This window comes from Pollachius pollachius (assembly GCF_949987615.1).
Source record: "Pollachius pollachius genome assembly, chromosome: 6".
NCBI lineage: Eukaryota > Metazoa > Chordata > Actinopteri > Gadiformes > Gadidae > Pollachius > Pollachius pollachius.
The window spans coordinates 16,378,267-16,397,181 of NC_136939.1; the positions used below are offsets into that span (position 1 = coordinate 16,378,267).

The 18,915-nt window shown below is 42.0% G+C and overlaps 2 protein-coding genes across 2 annotated transcripts; both read right to left on the bottom strand.

The window, feature by feature from the left end:
* Nucleotides 1-838: 838 nt before the first annotated feature.
* Nucleotides 839-7,009, bottom strand: cUnh5orf15 (chromosome Un C5orf15 homolog). The gene is made up of 3 exons (XM_079738132.1): nucleotides 6,878-7,009; nucleotides 3,911-4,776; nucleotides 839-2,670 (listed from the first exon to the last, which is right to left on the bottom strand). The coding sequence occupies exons 1-3, from the start codon at nucleotides 6,996-6,998 to the stop codon at nucleotides 2,536-2,538; spliced, it is 1,122 nt and encodes a 373-aa protein (XP_079594258.1). The 5' UTR covers nucleotides 6,999-7,009; the 3' UTR covers nucleotides 839-2,535.
* Nucleotides 7,010-7,304: 295 nt separating this feature from the next.
* On the bottom strand, nucleotides 7,305-17,536 carry vdac1 (voltage-dependent anion channel 1). The gene is made up of 9 exons (XM_079737516.1): nucleotides 17,417-17,536; nucleotides 15,564-15,633; nucleotides 13,274-13,323; nucleotides 12,617-12,769; nucleotides 11,643-11,695; nucleotides 10,867-11,094; nucleotides 9,656-9,806; nucleotides 9,268-9,325; nucleotides 7,305-8,448 (listed from the first exon to the last, which is right to left on the bottom strand). Exons 2-9 carry the CDS (start codon nucleotides 15,628-15,630, stop codon nucleotides 8,357-8,359), a joined length of 852 nt encoding a protein of 283 aa, XP_079593642.1. The 5' UTR covers nucleotides 15,631-15,633; nucleotides 17,417-17,536; the 3' UTR covers nucleotides 7,305-8,356.
* Between the last annotated feature and the right edge of the window lie 1,379 nt (nucleotides 17,537-18,915).

The following is an 18,915-nucleotide window of genomic DNA, read 5'->3' on the forward strand; positions in this document are numbered from 1 at the left end:
TAGCCTTCCTATGCTACAATCTCTAAGTGTATAGGCCTGATAATGGGGGAGCAGCCATGTGAATGTTTTATTATCATGTATTCACAGTTTGTAGGCCTATGTATGCCTGCCTATTATTTCACATTTTGATTGATGACCCAGGCAACTGTCTCGAGCTGAAATGAGGTGGCCTTCTCCCCATGCTCGCTGTGGGGAATGTTAATACTGAAAGACCCGCCATCTTTCCCCATTTGCCAATGTGGGGAAGAATGTCCGGAAAAATAAGCGATAACTTGTTTATATTCGAGATAAACGTTACTGCACCGGCTAAGAAAAACTATCACAAATCGGCTGATGTTATGTTTGGTGAGGCAAACGGCCATGTCGATTGTCGAAGGATTTATTTGTGTGTGTTTATTGCCGCCTAGTGGTTAGATGACATAGTGCATTGTTCAGTGCTTAAACAAATTAGTTTCGGTTTTGTAACATTCCCTCTAAAGACTGAAATTAAAAAGTGCTGATATCGTTATGAGGATTTTATGAATTAATACTAACATTCAACTTTACAAAGGAACAAAAATCGGTTTCTTTTAGTTCAGTCTATTGTTCAGACATGAAGCTTTAGACTCGATTGGTTCTTCTTTTGATTCTATTTTCTGAAGTTGAGATGTTGTAATGGACATCCCTTCTTTATCTATGGTCATTTGGACATAGTGTTACCTGTGCTCATCGTTTGTGTTGTCAATGCTTTCATAACTAAATGTTTCACACATCATGCTTTTCAACTGATTCCTGTATTACACATTAAATTGATAACAAAAAAATAACAACCACAATCTGACAGCTTTTTTTTTCTGACCAATTTTTAGCTTTATTCACAAAAAGAAGTTGTTCAATTTCTACTGTACAAAAAGCAGCGTGTCACACACCTACCCCCTCGTCCTCTACAAAGTATTACTGTAGGACTTAACAGAGGGCTGCGGCCTCCCCAGAAAGTAGCACTCCTTCGGAGCGCAGCTTCTCACTCTACGACACGTTTTACATAAAGTGGCAGGCATTGAATGTGTATGCATATATATATATATATATATATATATATATACATACATATAATATTTACAAAGGAGATACGGCAATGAAGCAGAAGGCAGTAAATGATTGGTGGGGAAAGGCGTGTGCTAATCATCTCGATCCATGTCTCTTCTCTTTGTGTGAGAAAGCGTTATATTTGCAGGGGGTGAGAGAAAAGGGATTTCCAATGTGTGGGAATCCGAGCTATGTATTTGAAAGATCCACAATGACTTATTTAGTTTCTGCCAAAGTCTAACATCAAAGACAGAGGGCCCAACCCTGGTGATTTGTGCATGACGAACCTCAGCTCACTGGTGACCACGTACCGTAATAGAGGAGTTAAATAAAAGCGTGAGGCTTTGAACCGCCCGACGGCAGAGAATGCGTGAACGCTCAAACCCTGACAGCAGAGAACGTGTGCATGATTTCAAGGAAAGGAAAATGGAAATGGAACATTTTCATTGTTATATATGGTAATAAAAATGTAAATGATGGTATCTAGAGCCATAGCTTAGTGAATGTGAATCCTTCACAGAATGTACCTATATCCTTCGATAAATCATGTTATGGTCTAGCTCATTATTTTTATCTCAGTCGCTGCTGACTATTTTACATACGGTTCTGCCTGCATCCTATTGAGCAGATAGAAGTGCATGAACGATGGCACCTACACACTTCAACTAAGATCCGATATTCACACCAAGGCAGAGGCACCTCATTCCTACTTTATTGAAAAGAAAACCTATAAGCCAAATTTGCTCAAAGTTAAAGCAGCTAATGCTTTGGTTAATGCATTTTTTAAGGTTGTGTGTTTCTTTGTTACTGTAGTTTCTTCGACGTGAACTTTGATGTAGTTTAAAAAGTTTAGATGGACTTCTATCTGCTTTGAGTCTGATCATTACCATTTCTTTACAGTTTAGCATGATAATATCCATCTTAATTATTATTACTCCTGAAGAGAGTATTAAGCACAATTGGATAAAAGTAACGCAACATGGAAAAGTTTAAGGCTCGTCCTCATTAACAGAGATGAAAAACGATTAATATATTAAATGACTTATTCAACTATAAGTCATTCATTTGGAAAAAAAATGACCCCTCGAAAACCAACCGAGAAACCAAGGCATTAAGGACTTACAAAAGAAAAGGAAAAAGATCCTGCTCTGTGCAGATGATTGTGATCCATTGTTGTTTACATCTTACAACACGTCACCACCCGACATCCTGTAGGGCTCCCTAGCTCCTAGAGACCCTCTCCAAAGCATAGAGAGAAAGTGCAAACAAACACACACACACACACACACACACACACACACACACACACACACACACACACACACACACACACACACACACACACACACACACACACACACACACACACACAAAAGCCTAAAGCAATGTGAGCAGTGTGAGCCACCTAGCGGGAAGGCTAACCGGCTTTGTTCAGTCTGTAGCTGTGGCTCGACGACTTAAAGCACTGGATCAAAAGATGTAGTCTTGTGTCATCTTGAGGGAGGGCATGGCCTCGTTGACGTTCTGGTCCAGCCGGTGGTACTCCACCGTGTTGCGGGAGCACAAGCTATCCCTCCAGCGCCGACTCTGGGCCAAGAGTAGGATCTGAGGGAGAAGGTCATCATTCATTTGGTTGTGTGGTTAGGTAGTGACACAGCAGACACTTGGGCTGCAAACGGATAATAGGGAAAAGAGAGTATCCGTTAAGCAAACCATAAAAGATTCCAGAAATATTGTAATCAAATATCGCATATCTTATACATACATTTTGTATTACGTTGAGGATATATAAATATAAATAGAACTAGTTGAAATATGCTTCTTTACTACCGAAAATGCATGGGGTTGCATGAGCCAACTCGTCTAATGCAGTTTTCTGTGAGCATGCTATATATATATATATTAGGGGTGGGAATCTCTTGGCACCTCTTGGCACCATTCGATTTGATTGCGATTATGAGGTCAACGATTCGATTCTAAAGCGATTATCGATGCATCTCGATGCGTCGATGCAACAATTTTTTCTATGTATATTTCCATGCGTGATTTTCAAAAATATATATATACATCTGAGTTTGCTACTCAGAGTTTGCTAATCACTTCCTACTTTTGTGATGATCATTAAAGTAAAAAAAATTAAATTATCTAATATTTTATTAGAGAGAAAGCTTTTGTCACTAATATGACTTTCTATGAACAATGCAATAATCAATGCAGCTTGCATTACAACACAATATGGACGTATGTAAAAAAATAGGTTTCAGTTTTATTTTCTTTATGATCTTTCTTTTCTATGTCATTAAAGAAAAAGCAGCTCTTAAATTAGAAGGAGTTCTTGTGTCTGGCTGTGAGTTTGCGTGCATGCTATGCGTAAGCTGAATCGCAATCGTGTCAAGACAAATCAGATTGGCCAATACACACTTAAGATATGTTAAATAATTTTAAAATTACTAAAATTATCCCTCTCTGGCGAACAGAATGTTGCAGCAGGCGAACAAATAAAATAAAATATCTTTTTTATTATTAATTCCGATTATTAATTTATCTGCATCGAGACGGAATCGTTCTAGAGATAATCGTGATGCATCGAAGACTTGATTATTTTTCCCAACCCTAATATATCTATACATATATACATATAACAGCCATATATCGGTATCAGACCCTAGAATCGACTAGAACACTTATATTGGTCGGGCCCTAGCCATTATACCAAGTTTTGTTGATTTAATTTGATCAAGAGTTGTAGCGCCCCCTGTGGTCAACTCTTGTTCAACAGTGGTTGAGGCCTGACTTCCATTATAAATCTGTCCGCCTGTCCTCCCCATCCGTCCCCATCTCTTACCTTTCTCTTGTTGTGGTAGGTTATGTAGACAATGGCAACCAGGAAGGCCAGGATCACCAGGTGGAAGAAGAAGTGGGAGTCCTGGTCCTCCGTGACGATGTAGCCCTGCCCCGGTGCCCGCTCATGGTTCCCCTCCAGCTCCTTGCTCTGGTCGTTGGTTCTATCTGTGTCAAGGTCGGGCTGCCGGTACCTGGTCTCACCAGGGAGGGGGTTCACATAGACATTCCCCTCGTCGTCATCGTATTCGTCTGTGGCGTCGGAGGAGTCTGGTTCTGCCGGGTCCCCGAGGGTCGGGAACATCTCGGGGGCCGTGTTCTGCTCCGTGGGGGAGGGGCCGTCCGTGGTGGAGGGCTGGGGCTCTGTGGAGGGGGCTGGGGGCTGCTCTTTGGTGGTGGGCTCGGTGATTTTTGGAGCAGTGGCGGTGGTGGTGGTGGGGGTGGTGGTGGTGGTGGTTGTGGTGGTGGTGGTGGTGGGGGTAGGGGTGGGGGTGGTGGTAGTTGTGGTGGGAGGAGCCTCTGGAGCACTCGTGTTTCGGCCAGTCTCGGTGTCCGCAATAGGGAGGGTTGTGGAAAGCTTCGGTGGTGTCTTCAGCACTTCATCCTTATTGTTCTCTGAGTTTTGGCCATCTGACTCATCGATTACAATCGCGTGTGTCTCGGGGGACTTGACTGTGACAGGATTGACTTGGTTTTGTTTGAGGGACACGGTCAGATGGTGGACATCCAGCGTAGAGGAACCAGTCTGACCAGACAAGGCTGTTGCAGTAGAAGCACCCTGGCTCAGGGAGGTGAGCACGGTGCCGGCGTTGGCTGTCGTCTGTCCTGCGTCGGGTTCTGGTTTCTTTTCATCCCCGGCGGCTGTCGGTTCTTCGGGGGTAGGATTTGACCCAGGAAGGACAGATTTGTCATAAAAGAAAAAGGGAGAAAAAGTATTATGACACCATCGCATGGCACAATCATAGCCTTCACCATTCAGCATTTCACAGTTTGAGCCAACTCAAGGTAACATGCCAAATGTAGAGCATCTATTGTAATACAGACGCTGAATTTTTGTCATTAAAGATGGTTGGTTTAAGGTTGTGCATGAATGTTGGGAACCTTGCATCACCAAGGCTTCTACAGTAGACACCATAATGTGCCCCCCTCTTTGCAAGGGCTCAAACCTGTGCAAGGCCCAAACCAAGTGCAGTACATTACCGTGTCGGCCCAAGACAGCGCTCTACAAAGTTTAGTAGATATTATGCCCGAGACAGAATGACTGTGGTGTTTTTCATTTTAGAGGGTTACACAAGAAAAAGTGCTACATTGTTAAGTCTGAGAAGAGGTAGGATATAAAAAAATGGCGACAACGACATCAACCTTTTACACACTTAGAAGTTAGAACCCAACAAATACCCCTTACCCCACACACAACGACAGTCCTCTCAAGTCTGTCAGCCCTAGCAAATAAATACCATTACCAAGAAGAGTCAGAATGATGTTAATACCTGGATGACTGGTGGTGGTTGACCGATATGGGACAGTGAACAAAGGACAGTTGAAGTGTTGAGAAACAGGTTTCCTCATTACAACAAAGGTATCATTCATACACATGGGCCCCGGGAAGCCAGCATAAACAGGGCAGCTTTGTGGAACCAATGGCTGCAAACGTCTCTGCAGGAATTTGCAATGAAATCTTGCTAGGTCCAGTCTAGGTTCCTCAGCCAATACCGAGATCGTTTTAATTTGAACACCATTTTTAAAAGCAACATATTATTCATGTTATTTGTTTCCCTCCAATTGTTTTGTAATTTTGAGGAAGGCTGGAAGGCTTTTGAAGAGATCACTCACTCATAAAAAACGGCACGCCATGACAAAAAAAAAGGGAATGTCATGTTAATTGGGTGACTAAGAGTAATGGCCGTCCTCGTGAACTTCAGCTGGTTTGCTCCAGCTGGTTTGAGGGAGGCCTGCCCAAATCGTCAAGTAATTAGATCATAAATATTCAATTTTTGACTATGTTTATATTTCACTGTCAATCAAAACAGAAGGACATGTTCCTTCCACCTTCCTTGATTGACTGGGACAGTGGTCCCATTGTAACTGAATAGAGCGGACCTGTCCAATGTGCACTGAACTGTGTGGACGGAGCACAATGGCGACTCAAGACCACTGCTAAAGCAGTTTTCTAGATATAATTCATAAGTCAATTTATTAACTGTTAACATATTCAAAGATGGGAAATCAATTGTCGTTAGGTGTTGAGGTTTCGCCAGTTACACAACATCAAGTAATTTGCTATGTTTACAACGAATGATCAGTTTGAGTGTACATAGCCTAGGGATATTTCAGTCTTCCCAAAGTCAGAAAAAAATCATGCTCTATTCAAAGACTACAATTTCAAATAGTGTGTTTAAGTTTTTAGGCTAAACAACCTCTCTATGTCCGACATGTGATGTTGCATTGGGATGTCAAAGGGAAAGTGAATAAATGATACACAGACGTCACAACAGGTTAAGCAAGGGCAACGATATAAGTAATCAACATCAAACTGTGACAATGCTGACACTATTAGGACTACTCCGCTCTCCTTTTCCCACAGAAGGACTTGAGATAACGATCGACCACCTCAAAGGGTTTGAATAAGATGTGCAGTAATTAACCTGACAGTGGGTGCTCCTCACAGCCCGTAATATATGTACGACCAGGTCATAACACCCCAAGAGCCATGACGTCACAGCCGCGGGCAAAGTCCGTCAGTCGTTTAGTTACAGAGCTAACTTCTCGTCCTGTGACTTTACCTGCCTACAAGCACACCGACCTTGATGTATCAAATATGCAAAGTATTTACATTGACTGTCATCACGTCTCTCACCTGACAGTCACTAGCTTGGTAACTGTACACTTTGCTAGCATTGCCTAATATTAGCTATAATGATAGCAACATCGAGGTTGTGGATCTGATTTAAATGGAGAAAAGTGATCTTACCGTCAGTGGATTGGTTTGTGGGGGCCGATAGAGAACATTGAGTGAACAGTTGTAGAGTAATACAAATAGAAAGAGCGTAGAGGCTTCTCCTGCCGAGTACCGTCTTCCTGCACGTCGCCATCTTGGTGCGTAATGACTGAGGGCGTGGCCGAAGGGCTCGAGCTGCGCGACGACGTGGAGGTGGGCAGCTGTTTACGTGTTAAGCATCAGATGGACATCAGCCTCCACCAAGCCATTTTCTCCATTTTAAACAACTTGTACACTTAAAGCAAACATGTATGGTTTTCACGAAGTTACTTAAATAAATGCTTTCCATTTCATTCTGGAAGACCAAGCATAAGACAAATTTGGCAAAAATTAGAGTACAGTGTAATATTGATTGAATTCCATGTGGCTGGGTGATAAGAAATTGATCATTACAAGGAAAAGCTGGTTCAAGATGATCTTTATTAAAGTCAGGGAGTAACAATACTGTCAGGTTCACCAGGCTTTGTTCAAACAACCACATTTGGAAGACTATCTTTTCATATCATGTTGTTTCTTCATTCTCATTACTGTGTTCCTCTTGAGGCTCTAAACAGTATTGAACTGAGGACCACTTCCCTCGGTCAGACCAGGAACTACTGACAGGACTTTGCCTTTGTAAATATAAGCAGATTATGGTTAAAATATGTAAAGTCCAGTGGTAAAATAAAATTATTTTCACTATATTTAACAAAGGACATGATTCACACCAAATGCACAGACATAAGACAAAGTGAAACAAATAACACAGAATGTACACAACAGGTTGAGGAAGAGCTAAACAGCAGCTGCTTAGATTAAAATATTGACTATCACTTCTCCCGTTATAAATTACTCTAGGACACACTTCCCTCAGTCTGGACATAACTAGAACATAGGACAATTCTCTACTGTATAGTGTGGGACTACTGGCCAGACATGGAATGTGGCCGAACACGGAATGCTTTGACTTCAGGGTGGCATCTGGAGGAAAGCAACAGCACCATCTACTGTAGATATGAAACGTTTCAGTTCCAGCTTTTTGCAATAGGTCCATAGTTTGATTCTGTGCCATTAGTTTTCATTTGTATCCACTTAAAATTAAAAAAGGAGGAACAAATAGTATTGAGCATGATTGTAGTGGAATGAAAATTGGTCACAGGCACATTTCTACACACTTTAGAATTCCCTGTTCCCTTTTACAAATCTAAAATTCTAATTCCAGTCCCGTTGTAATCCTTCACGGGCCCCATGTTCAAAATATATTCTCTTAAAGTGTTCCAGTTAAGATCCAGTGTGCTAGATCATGACTGGAAAAGTATGATTATAATGATGGTATCTTGCTTCAACTTGAGCACATCTAGGGAGCAACGGGGGTGGGGAGAGGGGGTGAAGGTTAGCTATCGTCAATCAAATGATCCGGGCTTTGGATTGGTGGTATGGTGTGTAGGCAGGTCAGAGGGACTTAGCCTTCTTCTATGCCTGGAACTCCAGGCCAAGGCCGATCTTGTGGCCCCCGGCGTTGATGTTCTTCCCGTCCAGGAGAGCAGAGAGGGTCAGCTTGATGCCTGCAGCACAGAGGAGAACAACCTCAGAGGAGAGCCAACATGGGATACCTCGCTAAGAGATGGCCTTGGGTCGCAGGTTTAACAGATTATTTATTATAATGTATTAATTAATGTTTCTGTATGAATTCACTTTCCTACACTAGAATCTCTCGCACTGCAGCAATCTCAATTATTTTAAATGTAAGAAAAATAAAAGCCGTCCACAAATGTCTCGATCCAATGAACAGATGAATATGAAGAGATGCATTAAGAACCTTCTACGAAGACCAACACCAATACTGGTATAATACACTCCTCTGCTCAATAAGGGTTCCACCTAGGGCTGAATAGTCAGGTTGAATCGTCGTTCAGCGACCTGTTCATTTAACGTGTATTGATCTTGTCAAAACCAGTTAAAGTGGAAAAGATCTTGGATAGTCAGGCACCGTTATAAAGCATCCAAGGCCAGGAACTAATGGGACAATCCAGTGTTTCCGTTGAGTGTGCACCAAGCCGTGCTAGGGCTACAACTTTTGGGAGTGCGACTACCAGAGCATAGATGCTGCAAGCGCACGTGTACAATTTGATTAATTTACTTAAAACCTTAATTTTATTTGGTTTGTTTCAGATGGATGGATCACACACACACAACTGTATTTGCGATCTCCAACTCGTCACTCCAACTTTCTTGAGTAACCCGGTTACCGTAATGGCGTTTGTTCGTTATTTATTTTTATACCACGCATTGTCAAATAGTATTTTGAGCTGGCAAATCGTTGGCAACCTGAGAATTTGGTTTATGGTTTATAACCCTTCATGATGCCATTTGTAGACCCTCACCTGGCTTCAGAGTCTGTGTGTAGCCCAGGCCCACCAGACTAGAGTTGTTCACTTTAGCCTGCGAAGGAAGGAGATTATATTTAATCATTTCAACTTGGTCAAAAATGATTAAATCACTCGACTTTAAATAAAAATAAACCAATATTAACTCATAAAAACATTATTTTTAATAATGAAAAAATTATATAATTGATAATTATACAGTTAAAATAGTATTTCTAATTCGGCCAAGAAATGTCTCTTCCCCTTTGCATCCACACGGGTCCGCCAAAGCCCCAGTACCGAACATTTTATTTATATTATAACATTCACTAAAATGCAATCCGAATACCATGATCAAAGTATTTGGAAGGACTGTAGAAGTGATGGAGCTAACCAAACCACTCACAGAGAAGGCTGCGTCGGCATCAATCTGGTACTTGGCGGCGATGCCGAAGCGGGTGTTGCTGTTCCCGGCGGTCCAAGCCAGGTTGACGGCCGTCTCCAGCTGACTGTTGACCTTCTGGTAGATGGAGCCACCGAACTCTGTGCCGTCGTTCCTGAGGGAGAGGAGAGGAAGAGACAAAGAGGGAACCCATTAAGTGGAAACGTCATAACTGGTATGCAAGAACTCGTGGTGAAGCTGGTTTGATCTTTCTAGGGAATTTAATACAATGTTGTGCCCAGACATTAGAACCCTGCATAAAGGATATATCCAGCCTTCTTTGTAGAGAAGAGGTTATTTGAGGTGAAGTTGGATCTTTAAAAACAAAACCTTTAATTGTCATCAGTTCTTGACCAAAATGTATTTTGCAAATATTATGCAAACTTTGTCTTTTCTTTTTTCCAGTGAAATCATCCCGTCAATATATATTCTTTAACAAGACCTTCCGTTTCGTGGCATTGAATGGCTTCCTAAGCATCCGTTTTCAACTCCCCATCCAGCTTGGAGTCAACATCTCTGATACTTAATCTGGCCACCGACGATAAGAGACCGGGTTCCAGGAGCCCAGCAGGATGCAAATCACCCTCAGCTCAATGTCTTCATCTCGCCAACCCTTCCTCTCTTAGAGCTCTACCACCCCCCCCCTCCAACCATGCTGACCCGTCCGTCAATCTCCTAACCCAGGGCGACACGGCAGTAAATCCAATCACCGTTGTACTAAAAAGGGAATGTAGTGGCTGGGAGGCTATTCATCAGACAAGGGTTAGCTAAAGGATAAAGCTCATTTGCTTCCGTCTGGTTAAGGTCTGAGGTGTTTTTTTTTTTCTTCCTTCAGGCAGGCCAAGGATGTCATCTAGGATAGGTTCTAGCTTGTGGTGGAATGGGGACGTCCTTTGTTTGCGTGCACAAACCAAACTAAAAGTAAATAAAAAATATAAATCTATTTTGAACTAACGGCTGTAATCCCGATAAATAACACCCTGTACTGTAGTACAGAAACTGCCATGGATCATTCACAAATCATCATCACCTCTGGCATCCACTTCGTTCTGACAAAACGATTACTAATCCATCTAAATAGTTTCTTCTGGCTTAGATGACTGATATATGGCCCAAATAAAAGGAACGCTCTAAGAAAACATTTGGGATCATCAGCCCTGCAGAAGATGCCTTACACATTTGTGTGCAGCTGGAACTCTTCAGTCTTGTATCCCACGGCAAAGTTGCTCTGGGTGACGCGGTTGCGGCCCGCCTCAAACGTCATCTGGTAGCCCGCCAGCCAGCCCTCGAAGCCAACCACCGCTGCACCGTGGACCGCTGTGCCGTTGATGTCGTAGTCCACGTCGCAGCCAACGTTGACGTGCTCCCGCTTGTAAGCAGACTTGATCTTGCCGCTCTTCTTGCTGAGGGAGAGGAAGAGGGAGAGGAAGAGGTGAGAGAGGTAATTCCAACCTAGTTGCACTTGGGTTTTGAAGAACTTTAACATTAGTATGCCTGTATTGGTAAGCATCATAGTACCAATTCAAGTAGGCACTACAAAGTTACAAAGTTTCCATAGTGAAGGGAAAATAACAATTTGCTAAGTTAATCATCGATACCAAGCATCAAACAGATTTGCACCAGGAAATGACAATCTTGACAAAAATCTCACAATCTTTTCTTAGCGGAAAGAACTTTCAGGCACAACTTGGAGAGATCATCAGTTGTTGTATAAGGTCAATTTAATACGCTTAGATAATCAACAGCACAAAGTGTATTCCTCGTTACATGCAGCTTCCTGCCTGTTCAGATAATGAGAGAAGTCCTGTAGGACCAATCAGTTATTGGCTCTAGAAATGCCGGGGCCGAGGAGGTACCCAGGGTCCTTCCTGCTAGATGTCCCGCCCATACCACCAAACAACTGTTAACAAATGTTGTCTTCCAACCAAAGAGAACCGCCTGGTGTTCTTACCCAGTGTTGGGCGAGAAGGATGAGTCAAAGGTCAGCTTCAGCCCCTTAGCCAGCTGTACACAAAGAGAAGAACAAAGATGGCATGAAGTCTCCATTAACAACCGATTACTTGACAAATACAATATCCAAGTTAACTCCCAATGCAATAGTGTGAAATATAGCGTTCTTCGACACAAGATTACACAGTGAGCCTCTTTTCTCAAGAGGCTAGTCTCTCTGCCCGGAGCGGAGACCATGAGGGCGTGGCCGGTGGCTCGGGTCAGTTTGGCAGGAATTTGGGGAGATTTTTTGTAGTCCGAGATACAATGTATTTAAATATATTTTTTATAGTTTGGGTGTGGGACTAACACAATTGTGTGATAATCAGAATGTTACGTGTATTATAAAAGGTGTATCCTTAAGTATCAATCACTGATCGATACATCATACTGTTACAACAAAGTAACAATTTTGAAATCTACTTATTTATGAAAGCATATTCTAATTTGTGCTACCTCCTCGCGAGGTAGGGTGCCAAGTGTTAAAAAATGTTAATGTTCTGGAAGCTTTTTCATAATTGAAAAGATTTCAGGGGTTGAGTAGAATTGCGTAGAAAACAAGTGTCCAAAACGAAACCGTTGTGACACAACAGCACACCTTCATGTTATCAAAAGCAACCTATGCACCGAGTTGCAATTAAATATTCTCTTGTAGCGCCAACTGCTATTGAGATAGGATCAATAAATATAAATCGAGTGATAACTATAGATGGCATTGGCAACACATAAGCCTGTGTATACAGTATATAGGTAGATACATAGTAAGTATTAATAATAGGCTTAATGAGAGCATTCAAATTTCGAATACAATTTGAATATAAAAAATAAAGAATGAAATTGGAATGGAATTATAGGAAGAGGAAGATTAACAGCTCTTATCCTTAAACCATCCATGTGCAGCCCTCAGCAGCTTGGCTGAACAGGACAGCGCCTCACCTGGTCCTCCAGGGTGATCTCAGTGCCTAGGGTGTTGTCCGTGTTCCACTTCTCTGTGAGGGTCAGGCCGTGCTCTGCCCACTTGTACTTGGTCTCCAAGGAACCGGACACCTTGCTGGTCTCCGTGTTGGCAGAGCCGGTGCTGTTGAACTCCTACCGGGGGGGAGAGAGGCAGGATGTAGGGGGGAAAGATATGCTGTCATGTGATGCACCAAAACAGTAGACATTAGATTATACTTGCAACTCACTGTTCTGAGGAAATCTTCAGCAAAACATGCAAGGCATATAGAGCAATCATCTTTTATGTTCCTGACAATTAGCTAGCTCTCAAATCATGTACCCAATACGTTCAATATATTCTCTTAACATATTTTAACAAAAATACCTTGTAGGCTAACAATAGGGCATATTTGGATGACAAAAGCGAAAAATTATTCTTCCATTCATAGAAATTACTGGAAGAAAACACCAATCCAGAGTGATTAACATAGCTGTGTCGGCCGTTAGGACCTGTGGCATGAATAGATGTAGTCGGATAAGCAGCCACTTCACTATGTGTCCGACAGCACTCTGAAGTCAAGTGCCGCTTGGAGGGTTGAGAGGAAGCTGGCAGGAGTGTTGACTAGTAATGTGAAACCACTCTGGAGAGACACTCACCAGTCCATTCTCAGACTTCGTCTTCAAGTCCAGCTTGATGAGACCAAAGCCTGAACAAAAGAGAGGAAGAATATTAAATCATATCTCTGAAAACAATAGCACCTTTAGAGAATTCCTCCCCTCTACAAGATGTACGATATGCTACAATTATACCTAAACACTGCTGCATTGCTTCTCAGATGTCCTCATGTACATAACATACAACCTCTACACATTTAAATAAGTCACTAAGGTGGTGCAAGATATTGAACATGTACATACAAGAACCATTTCTAGTATGTACATGTACTAGAAATGGTAAAACAATGTGCACATTACCTGGTTATACCCTTGGTGCTAGGTTATTTAGAATACTGTTAGAAAATTACCCTGTTTGTGGAATGACATTGATTTAGATCTGTCCACCGTTCTTCTAGAGATATGCTTATAGATAAGGTCAAAGTCAGAATCAGGGCTTAAAGGCTTATCGCGAAATCACACAAAGCATATATTCATAAGTCTCGCAAAAATAAATCTCGCAACCCTTTTTGATGGCAGATCTACAGTACCATACGAATACCGCCCATGTTTATTGTTCTGCTCATCTATGAAATTAGGTGTTAAAGACCAGTTTTGGAGGGGTTACACTGCCAATGCTAGTGGACCATACAAACATATTTAATACAGTTTTTTGTTGTTTTTTGACATTGTTTCATGTCTGACCCATTGCTTCTATAGTATGAGAGCAGGCCTACTTCCCATTAACACACGCCTTGTTTAAAGCATTTAAATAGCATCCTACTACGTTTTATATCATTATGAATACCCTTCTAAAAAACATTAACCCCCTGCTTGCCAAAACATGTAATTTCTATGACCTGTTTGTTGTGCCAAAACTAAAGCCTGGGGAGAACCATAGAACATTTAATTCATATTTCAGTTTTATTACAACCAGTGAGTTTAGAGTCCATCTCTATTGGTCTTGCATATTTTCCAACTCAACGGTGTCATACCGAGCTATTCGAATAATGTTCTAATATGCGAATAGAATACTAAACTGGATAATTCATCCCATATCTATGACCATTCTGATGCCATCATTTCTAAGCTGCCCTGAAGGGTTGAGCTAAAGAGTTATCGGACTGAAAGATGTCCTGCTCTTTTACACATGTACTTGAAGGTTAGGTTAAATGCAACCCAACCTTCTACCTGCGGTTTCATATTTAAGCATTCAAATACTGAATGGAGATCTGTATACCTACTCAGCACTACTTCCTTTAGAACAGTTCCAGTACATGTTTAGGAGAGTTCACTTGATAATAGACATGCATGATCTAACCAAAAAAGGCCTCAACTGGGAAATACAAATGTGAACTCCCAATGGGTTTGTGGTTAAGCACAGCAGTGCATATTTCACAAACATGACCCAAGGACATCCGCTTTACTGACTTCGCAACTTTCCAGCTAAATTGTCGTAACCTGACCATGAATATCACAATGACAGCAGTCCGAATGATTGTGGCCCATGGGCGCTCACTAGTGATGGGTTGGTCCGAACGATTCAGTCAGAACGAACCAATCCCGAAGGTGAACGACGAGAACTGATTCCCAAAACAAGAGAACTGATTCCTTTTTTTCTAAACATATAACAAAAATATGGTCACGTAAAATAAAATATACAACCGAACAGAGCTTTGTCTCCCCGCGACCTTATATTGATTGAGTGTAAAGCTTTCAACGATTCAGCCAATGAGAGTACTACAGCAGGTCAATCTGCTACCTGCTGTAGTTAATGATCACTCTAGGCTTCAATATCATGCAAGCACTTTATGTTTTCTTTTAATCTTGTTCTACATCACAATTGCATGCTTTAATAAAGTATTGTTTTTACCTACCATTACGAGTCCCGTTTGGTCTAGCAGGGAATTTGCACAATGCTGTAGCTGCTGCTTGCTTACGCCCTTCACTGCTTATTAGCGCTACTTGGAAGACGCCATTTAATTCTTACTGCACCCCATTATGTATTAAGGATATTTATGAAAAAGAAAAGGCACGCATGTGCTTTATATATATGCTTAATATTTACACTTAACCTGGGTAATTTCGTCAGAACATTAGAAAGTAGTAGGCTACATGCATGTTGATTAACATTTATTCCATGATTTTCGATTCCCTGCCAAATGGCGTAACAGACCATCTGACTTAACGAACAAATCAAACGAACGAATCAAACGAACGAATCGTGATAGTGAACGGAACTGAAAGAACTGATTCCAGGAAAATAATCGTTTTGCCCATCCCTAGCACTCACCATATCCCTTAGTGAAAACATCCTTGGCGGACTTTCCAAGGTCAACGTAGGTAGGAGGTACGGCCATTATCTGCAAAAATAGGATAGGGTTAGAGGAGTCAGGTGTGGACATGCAATAAGCAATACAGAGATAGAGATAAATCACTGGAATAAACTTCCACAGCTACGATTTTTCCCTTTAAAATGGATAACATATAAATGATAGTCATGGTACTGGTAGGGCAGGGCTTCAGTACAGCAAGACCCAACAGTGACACAGCAGCTAGGAGAAGAAAAGGTAGCCATAGCAACAGACTGACCGATCCAATGAGACAGGGCAAAGGGCAGTGTCTTTGAAAGAGAAAGGTTCTAGTACTGAATGCATATTGTCTACCCTAACATAAAATACACAACTGCACTACCAAAATACCACCCTTGTACGCAGTTAATTATTCCAATCTACCAATGTCTTTTGCCAATGTTTTAGCAATTCATGAAAATATCCTTCAAATAACTTTTAGTTTAACCTTGACCGTACTGATTGGTTGTGAAATACATTTCCTTATAAAGTCGACGTCAGATAGTTTTCAATATAACACACCTATCAGGATCATGCGGTGATCCCTTTTGTCTGCTGAGCTTTTTCTATAGACGGTCGATAACGTTGGAATTCTTGGTGCAAGCTTTGGCTTTTTACAGCCTCAAACGTAGACGCGTTTAATTCAAATATTTGGCGACAAAGATAAAGCATCCCATACGTATCATATTGCGAGTTATCTACATGAGATATGGCAATAAGCATTACAAACGTCTCAACATTAGCCTATACCAAACTGTTCAGAAGTGTTTCGTCTGAAAATGCACCATTCCGGGCCCAGGACTTTCCACCTAGACAGATGGTCTCTGCTGGCTTTTAAACCGAACAATGTTAAGCTTTTGGAGCACTCGCCTTTTTGTCCCTCGTATAAACATGGATACACACCCGCCCAAATAGCTAAACCACTCGTCCATTCTGCAGCCTTTGAGTCTGAAACATCGTCCAGCAAACCCTCACTGAGAACCGATAGCTGAACTAACGTGAGGCCTTTCTGTGGCGAGATGCTGGCATTTCACACAGGTCTGGAACAAAGTACATACATATAAGCAGTGTTTGACGTGGGCTTCATTGTAGTTTATTTGAAAGATGACCCACATGTAGACCTACCATTCACAACTTCCTAAACTAGCTCAACTTTGAAATTAAGCTGGAGGTTGATGCAAAAGTTTAGACCCAACATTAACCTTCAATAACCCTTGGTGGGGTGTAACCGGTGTAACCAGTACTGAACGTGATGCAACATAACGCTCAGCCAACAAACTGAACTCAAATAACGTGACTGAGTATTAGTTTAATTAATTTAGTGGACGCTCCTCCATCGTGGGAAGAACATAGGATCATCTCCCGGTTCATGGAGCCCAGTAGGCAGGAGACGAGTCAAGGTGGCATCCCGGCTGTTAGCATAGCCGGCTAAAGATTAAAGTTGGCAAGCTGCAAAGGCCATCAGCTAGAGGTCTAAGGTAAGCACAGCGCGACAGCACATCGTGTGTGGGTCGACTATCCCAACGGGGAAATAGAGCAGTCTCAATATCACAGGTGAACTAACCAGGTGAACTAAACGATCGCACTAGAGGATGTAGCTCGCAGGCTAACGTCAGTGTGTGAACTAGCGGCGGGCCTCGAGCATCCCTCCCCTCCCTTCCCGCCCTCCCGCTGCATCCCGCTGAGCAGCGCGTGACGGAGCCGCAGCACGCCACGCGGACAAACCTCATCGGATGTCAGTTAGCTTTACACATTTGCCCTATACAAATGAAACCAATGCGGCGTTCATACATACCTCTGTCAGTGGTTTCCGAACCTGTCCAAGGGGTAGCTTGTGAACTGCACGAAGGGAGGAGTAAAAGAAGGTGGCGTAGCGTCACACACACACACAAGATGTCACGCCAGCCAAGAAAGAAGCGCCGGTCAGCCACGCCCTCTTGAGTCATCTCATTGTGCGCGTGCGCAGTTGACTCGGGGCTTCGGTTGCGACATCACGCGAAGCCGTGGAGCGATGCATCAGCACTGCTGACCTGAGAACGGCAACTAAACCGGTCCGGCAATTCAGCTGTTATCAGGTTGCGGGTCCCCGAGCACATATTGCCATCGCATATTGGTTGCTTGCCAATATGAGGGCTGCACACTCGGAATGATTAGGACTGGCTTACTATTGTGTAAAGTATAGACCTGAAAAAAGATATGATCAAAATGGCAATGAAACGAAAAAAAAAAAAAGTTGTAGGCTTTTTTTGCAGGAATCTGAATTGTCTGCCAAAAAATATACAGCGAACCAACTTGAGTCGTTCATCCTAAAGATGCTAACCTTTCATCTAAACATTTACAAAGTTCAATAGGCCCTAGGCCTATGTTAAGCCCACACCAATATGACACGACACAAGTAGCCCTAAACCTATATTCTGGCCAGGCTACTTTATAAGCCTAGTACTGTGCGTATATATCTTTACGTCACATGTGTTTCACATGGTTACTAAATGCGTTTTTGCTTGTGTATTTTTCACAGAAACAGTGGGATGTGATTGAGGTATTCCTCGTGCGATGTTAAGCCTGCAGTAGGCTCCAAAGCACTGGTAAGGAGACACCTATATTGATAAAACATGGTCCTTTGTTTCAAATAGAAAAGTAGGCTTATTCACAAAAGACAAAAAATACATATACCTGCCGGATGCCTCCTATATAGGCAGTATGAACCCGCCATCGCCCTGGTGGAGCGCCGAAAACTGTTTACTCAAGACGTATATTAAAACTGCACAATCAGCGTTAATTCCAAATTCAGGGAGACTAGTTTTCCAGGGGCTTCGGTATGCATTCGCTTTTTTCTGCGATTGGTAGATAGAGAGACAGAGACCTAGACAGTGACAGAGACGGAGACAGAGGTCATACTATCAACTTTAGCCACTTGGAGTCACTGTTGTCAACAATCTGTACTTTTACAATATTTCCTTCGATTGCAGCGCTAAACCTGCTTTTGAATGATGGTTAAATAATAATATTTTGAGATGAAAGTTGGGAACTTTTCATATATGTAGACAATTGTAACCTTTACATGAGCCATGGAAAGTCATTCTATAGTAATTATTCTTATATATATACGTTAAACTAATAATAAAATATAGCCTTCCTTCCTTTTGAAACAGCCGATGAAATGAAGGTTGTTGATGTAAACCAGAATTATCAAGTTATTGAAAAATATGTCTAAATATTGGTGTAGATTCGTCTATTTTTCTGTTTTATTTATTATTTCATATCATAATGGTTCTATGATGCTGTAAAATTCAT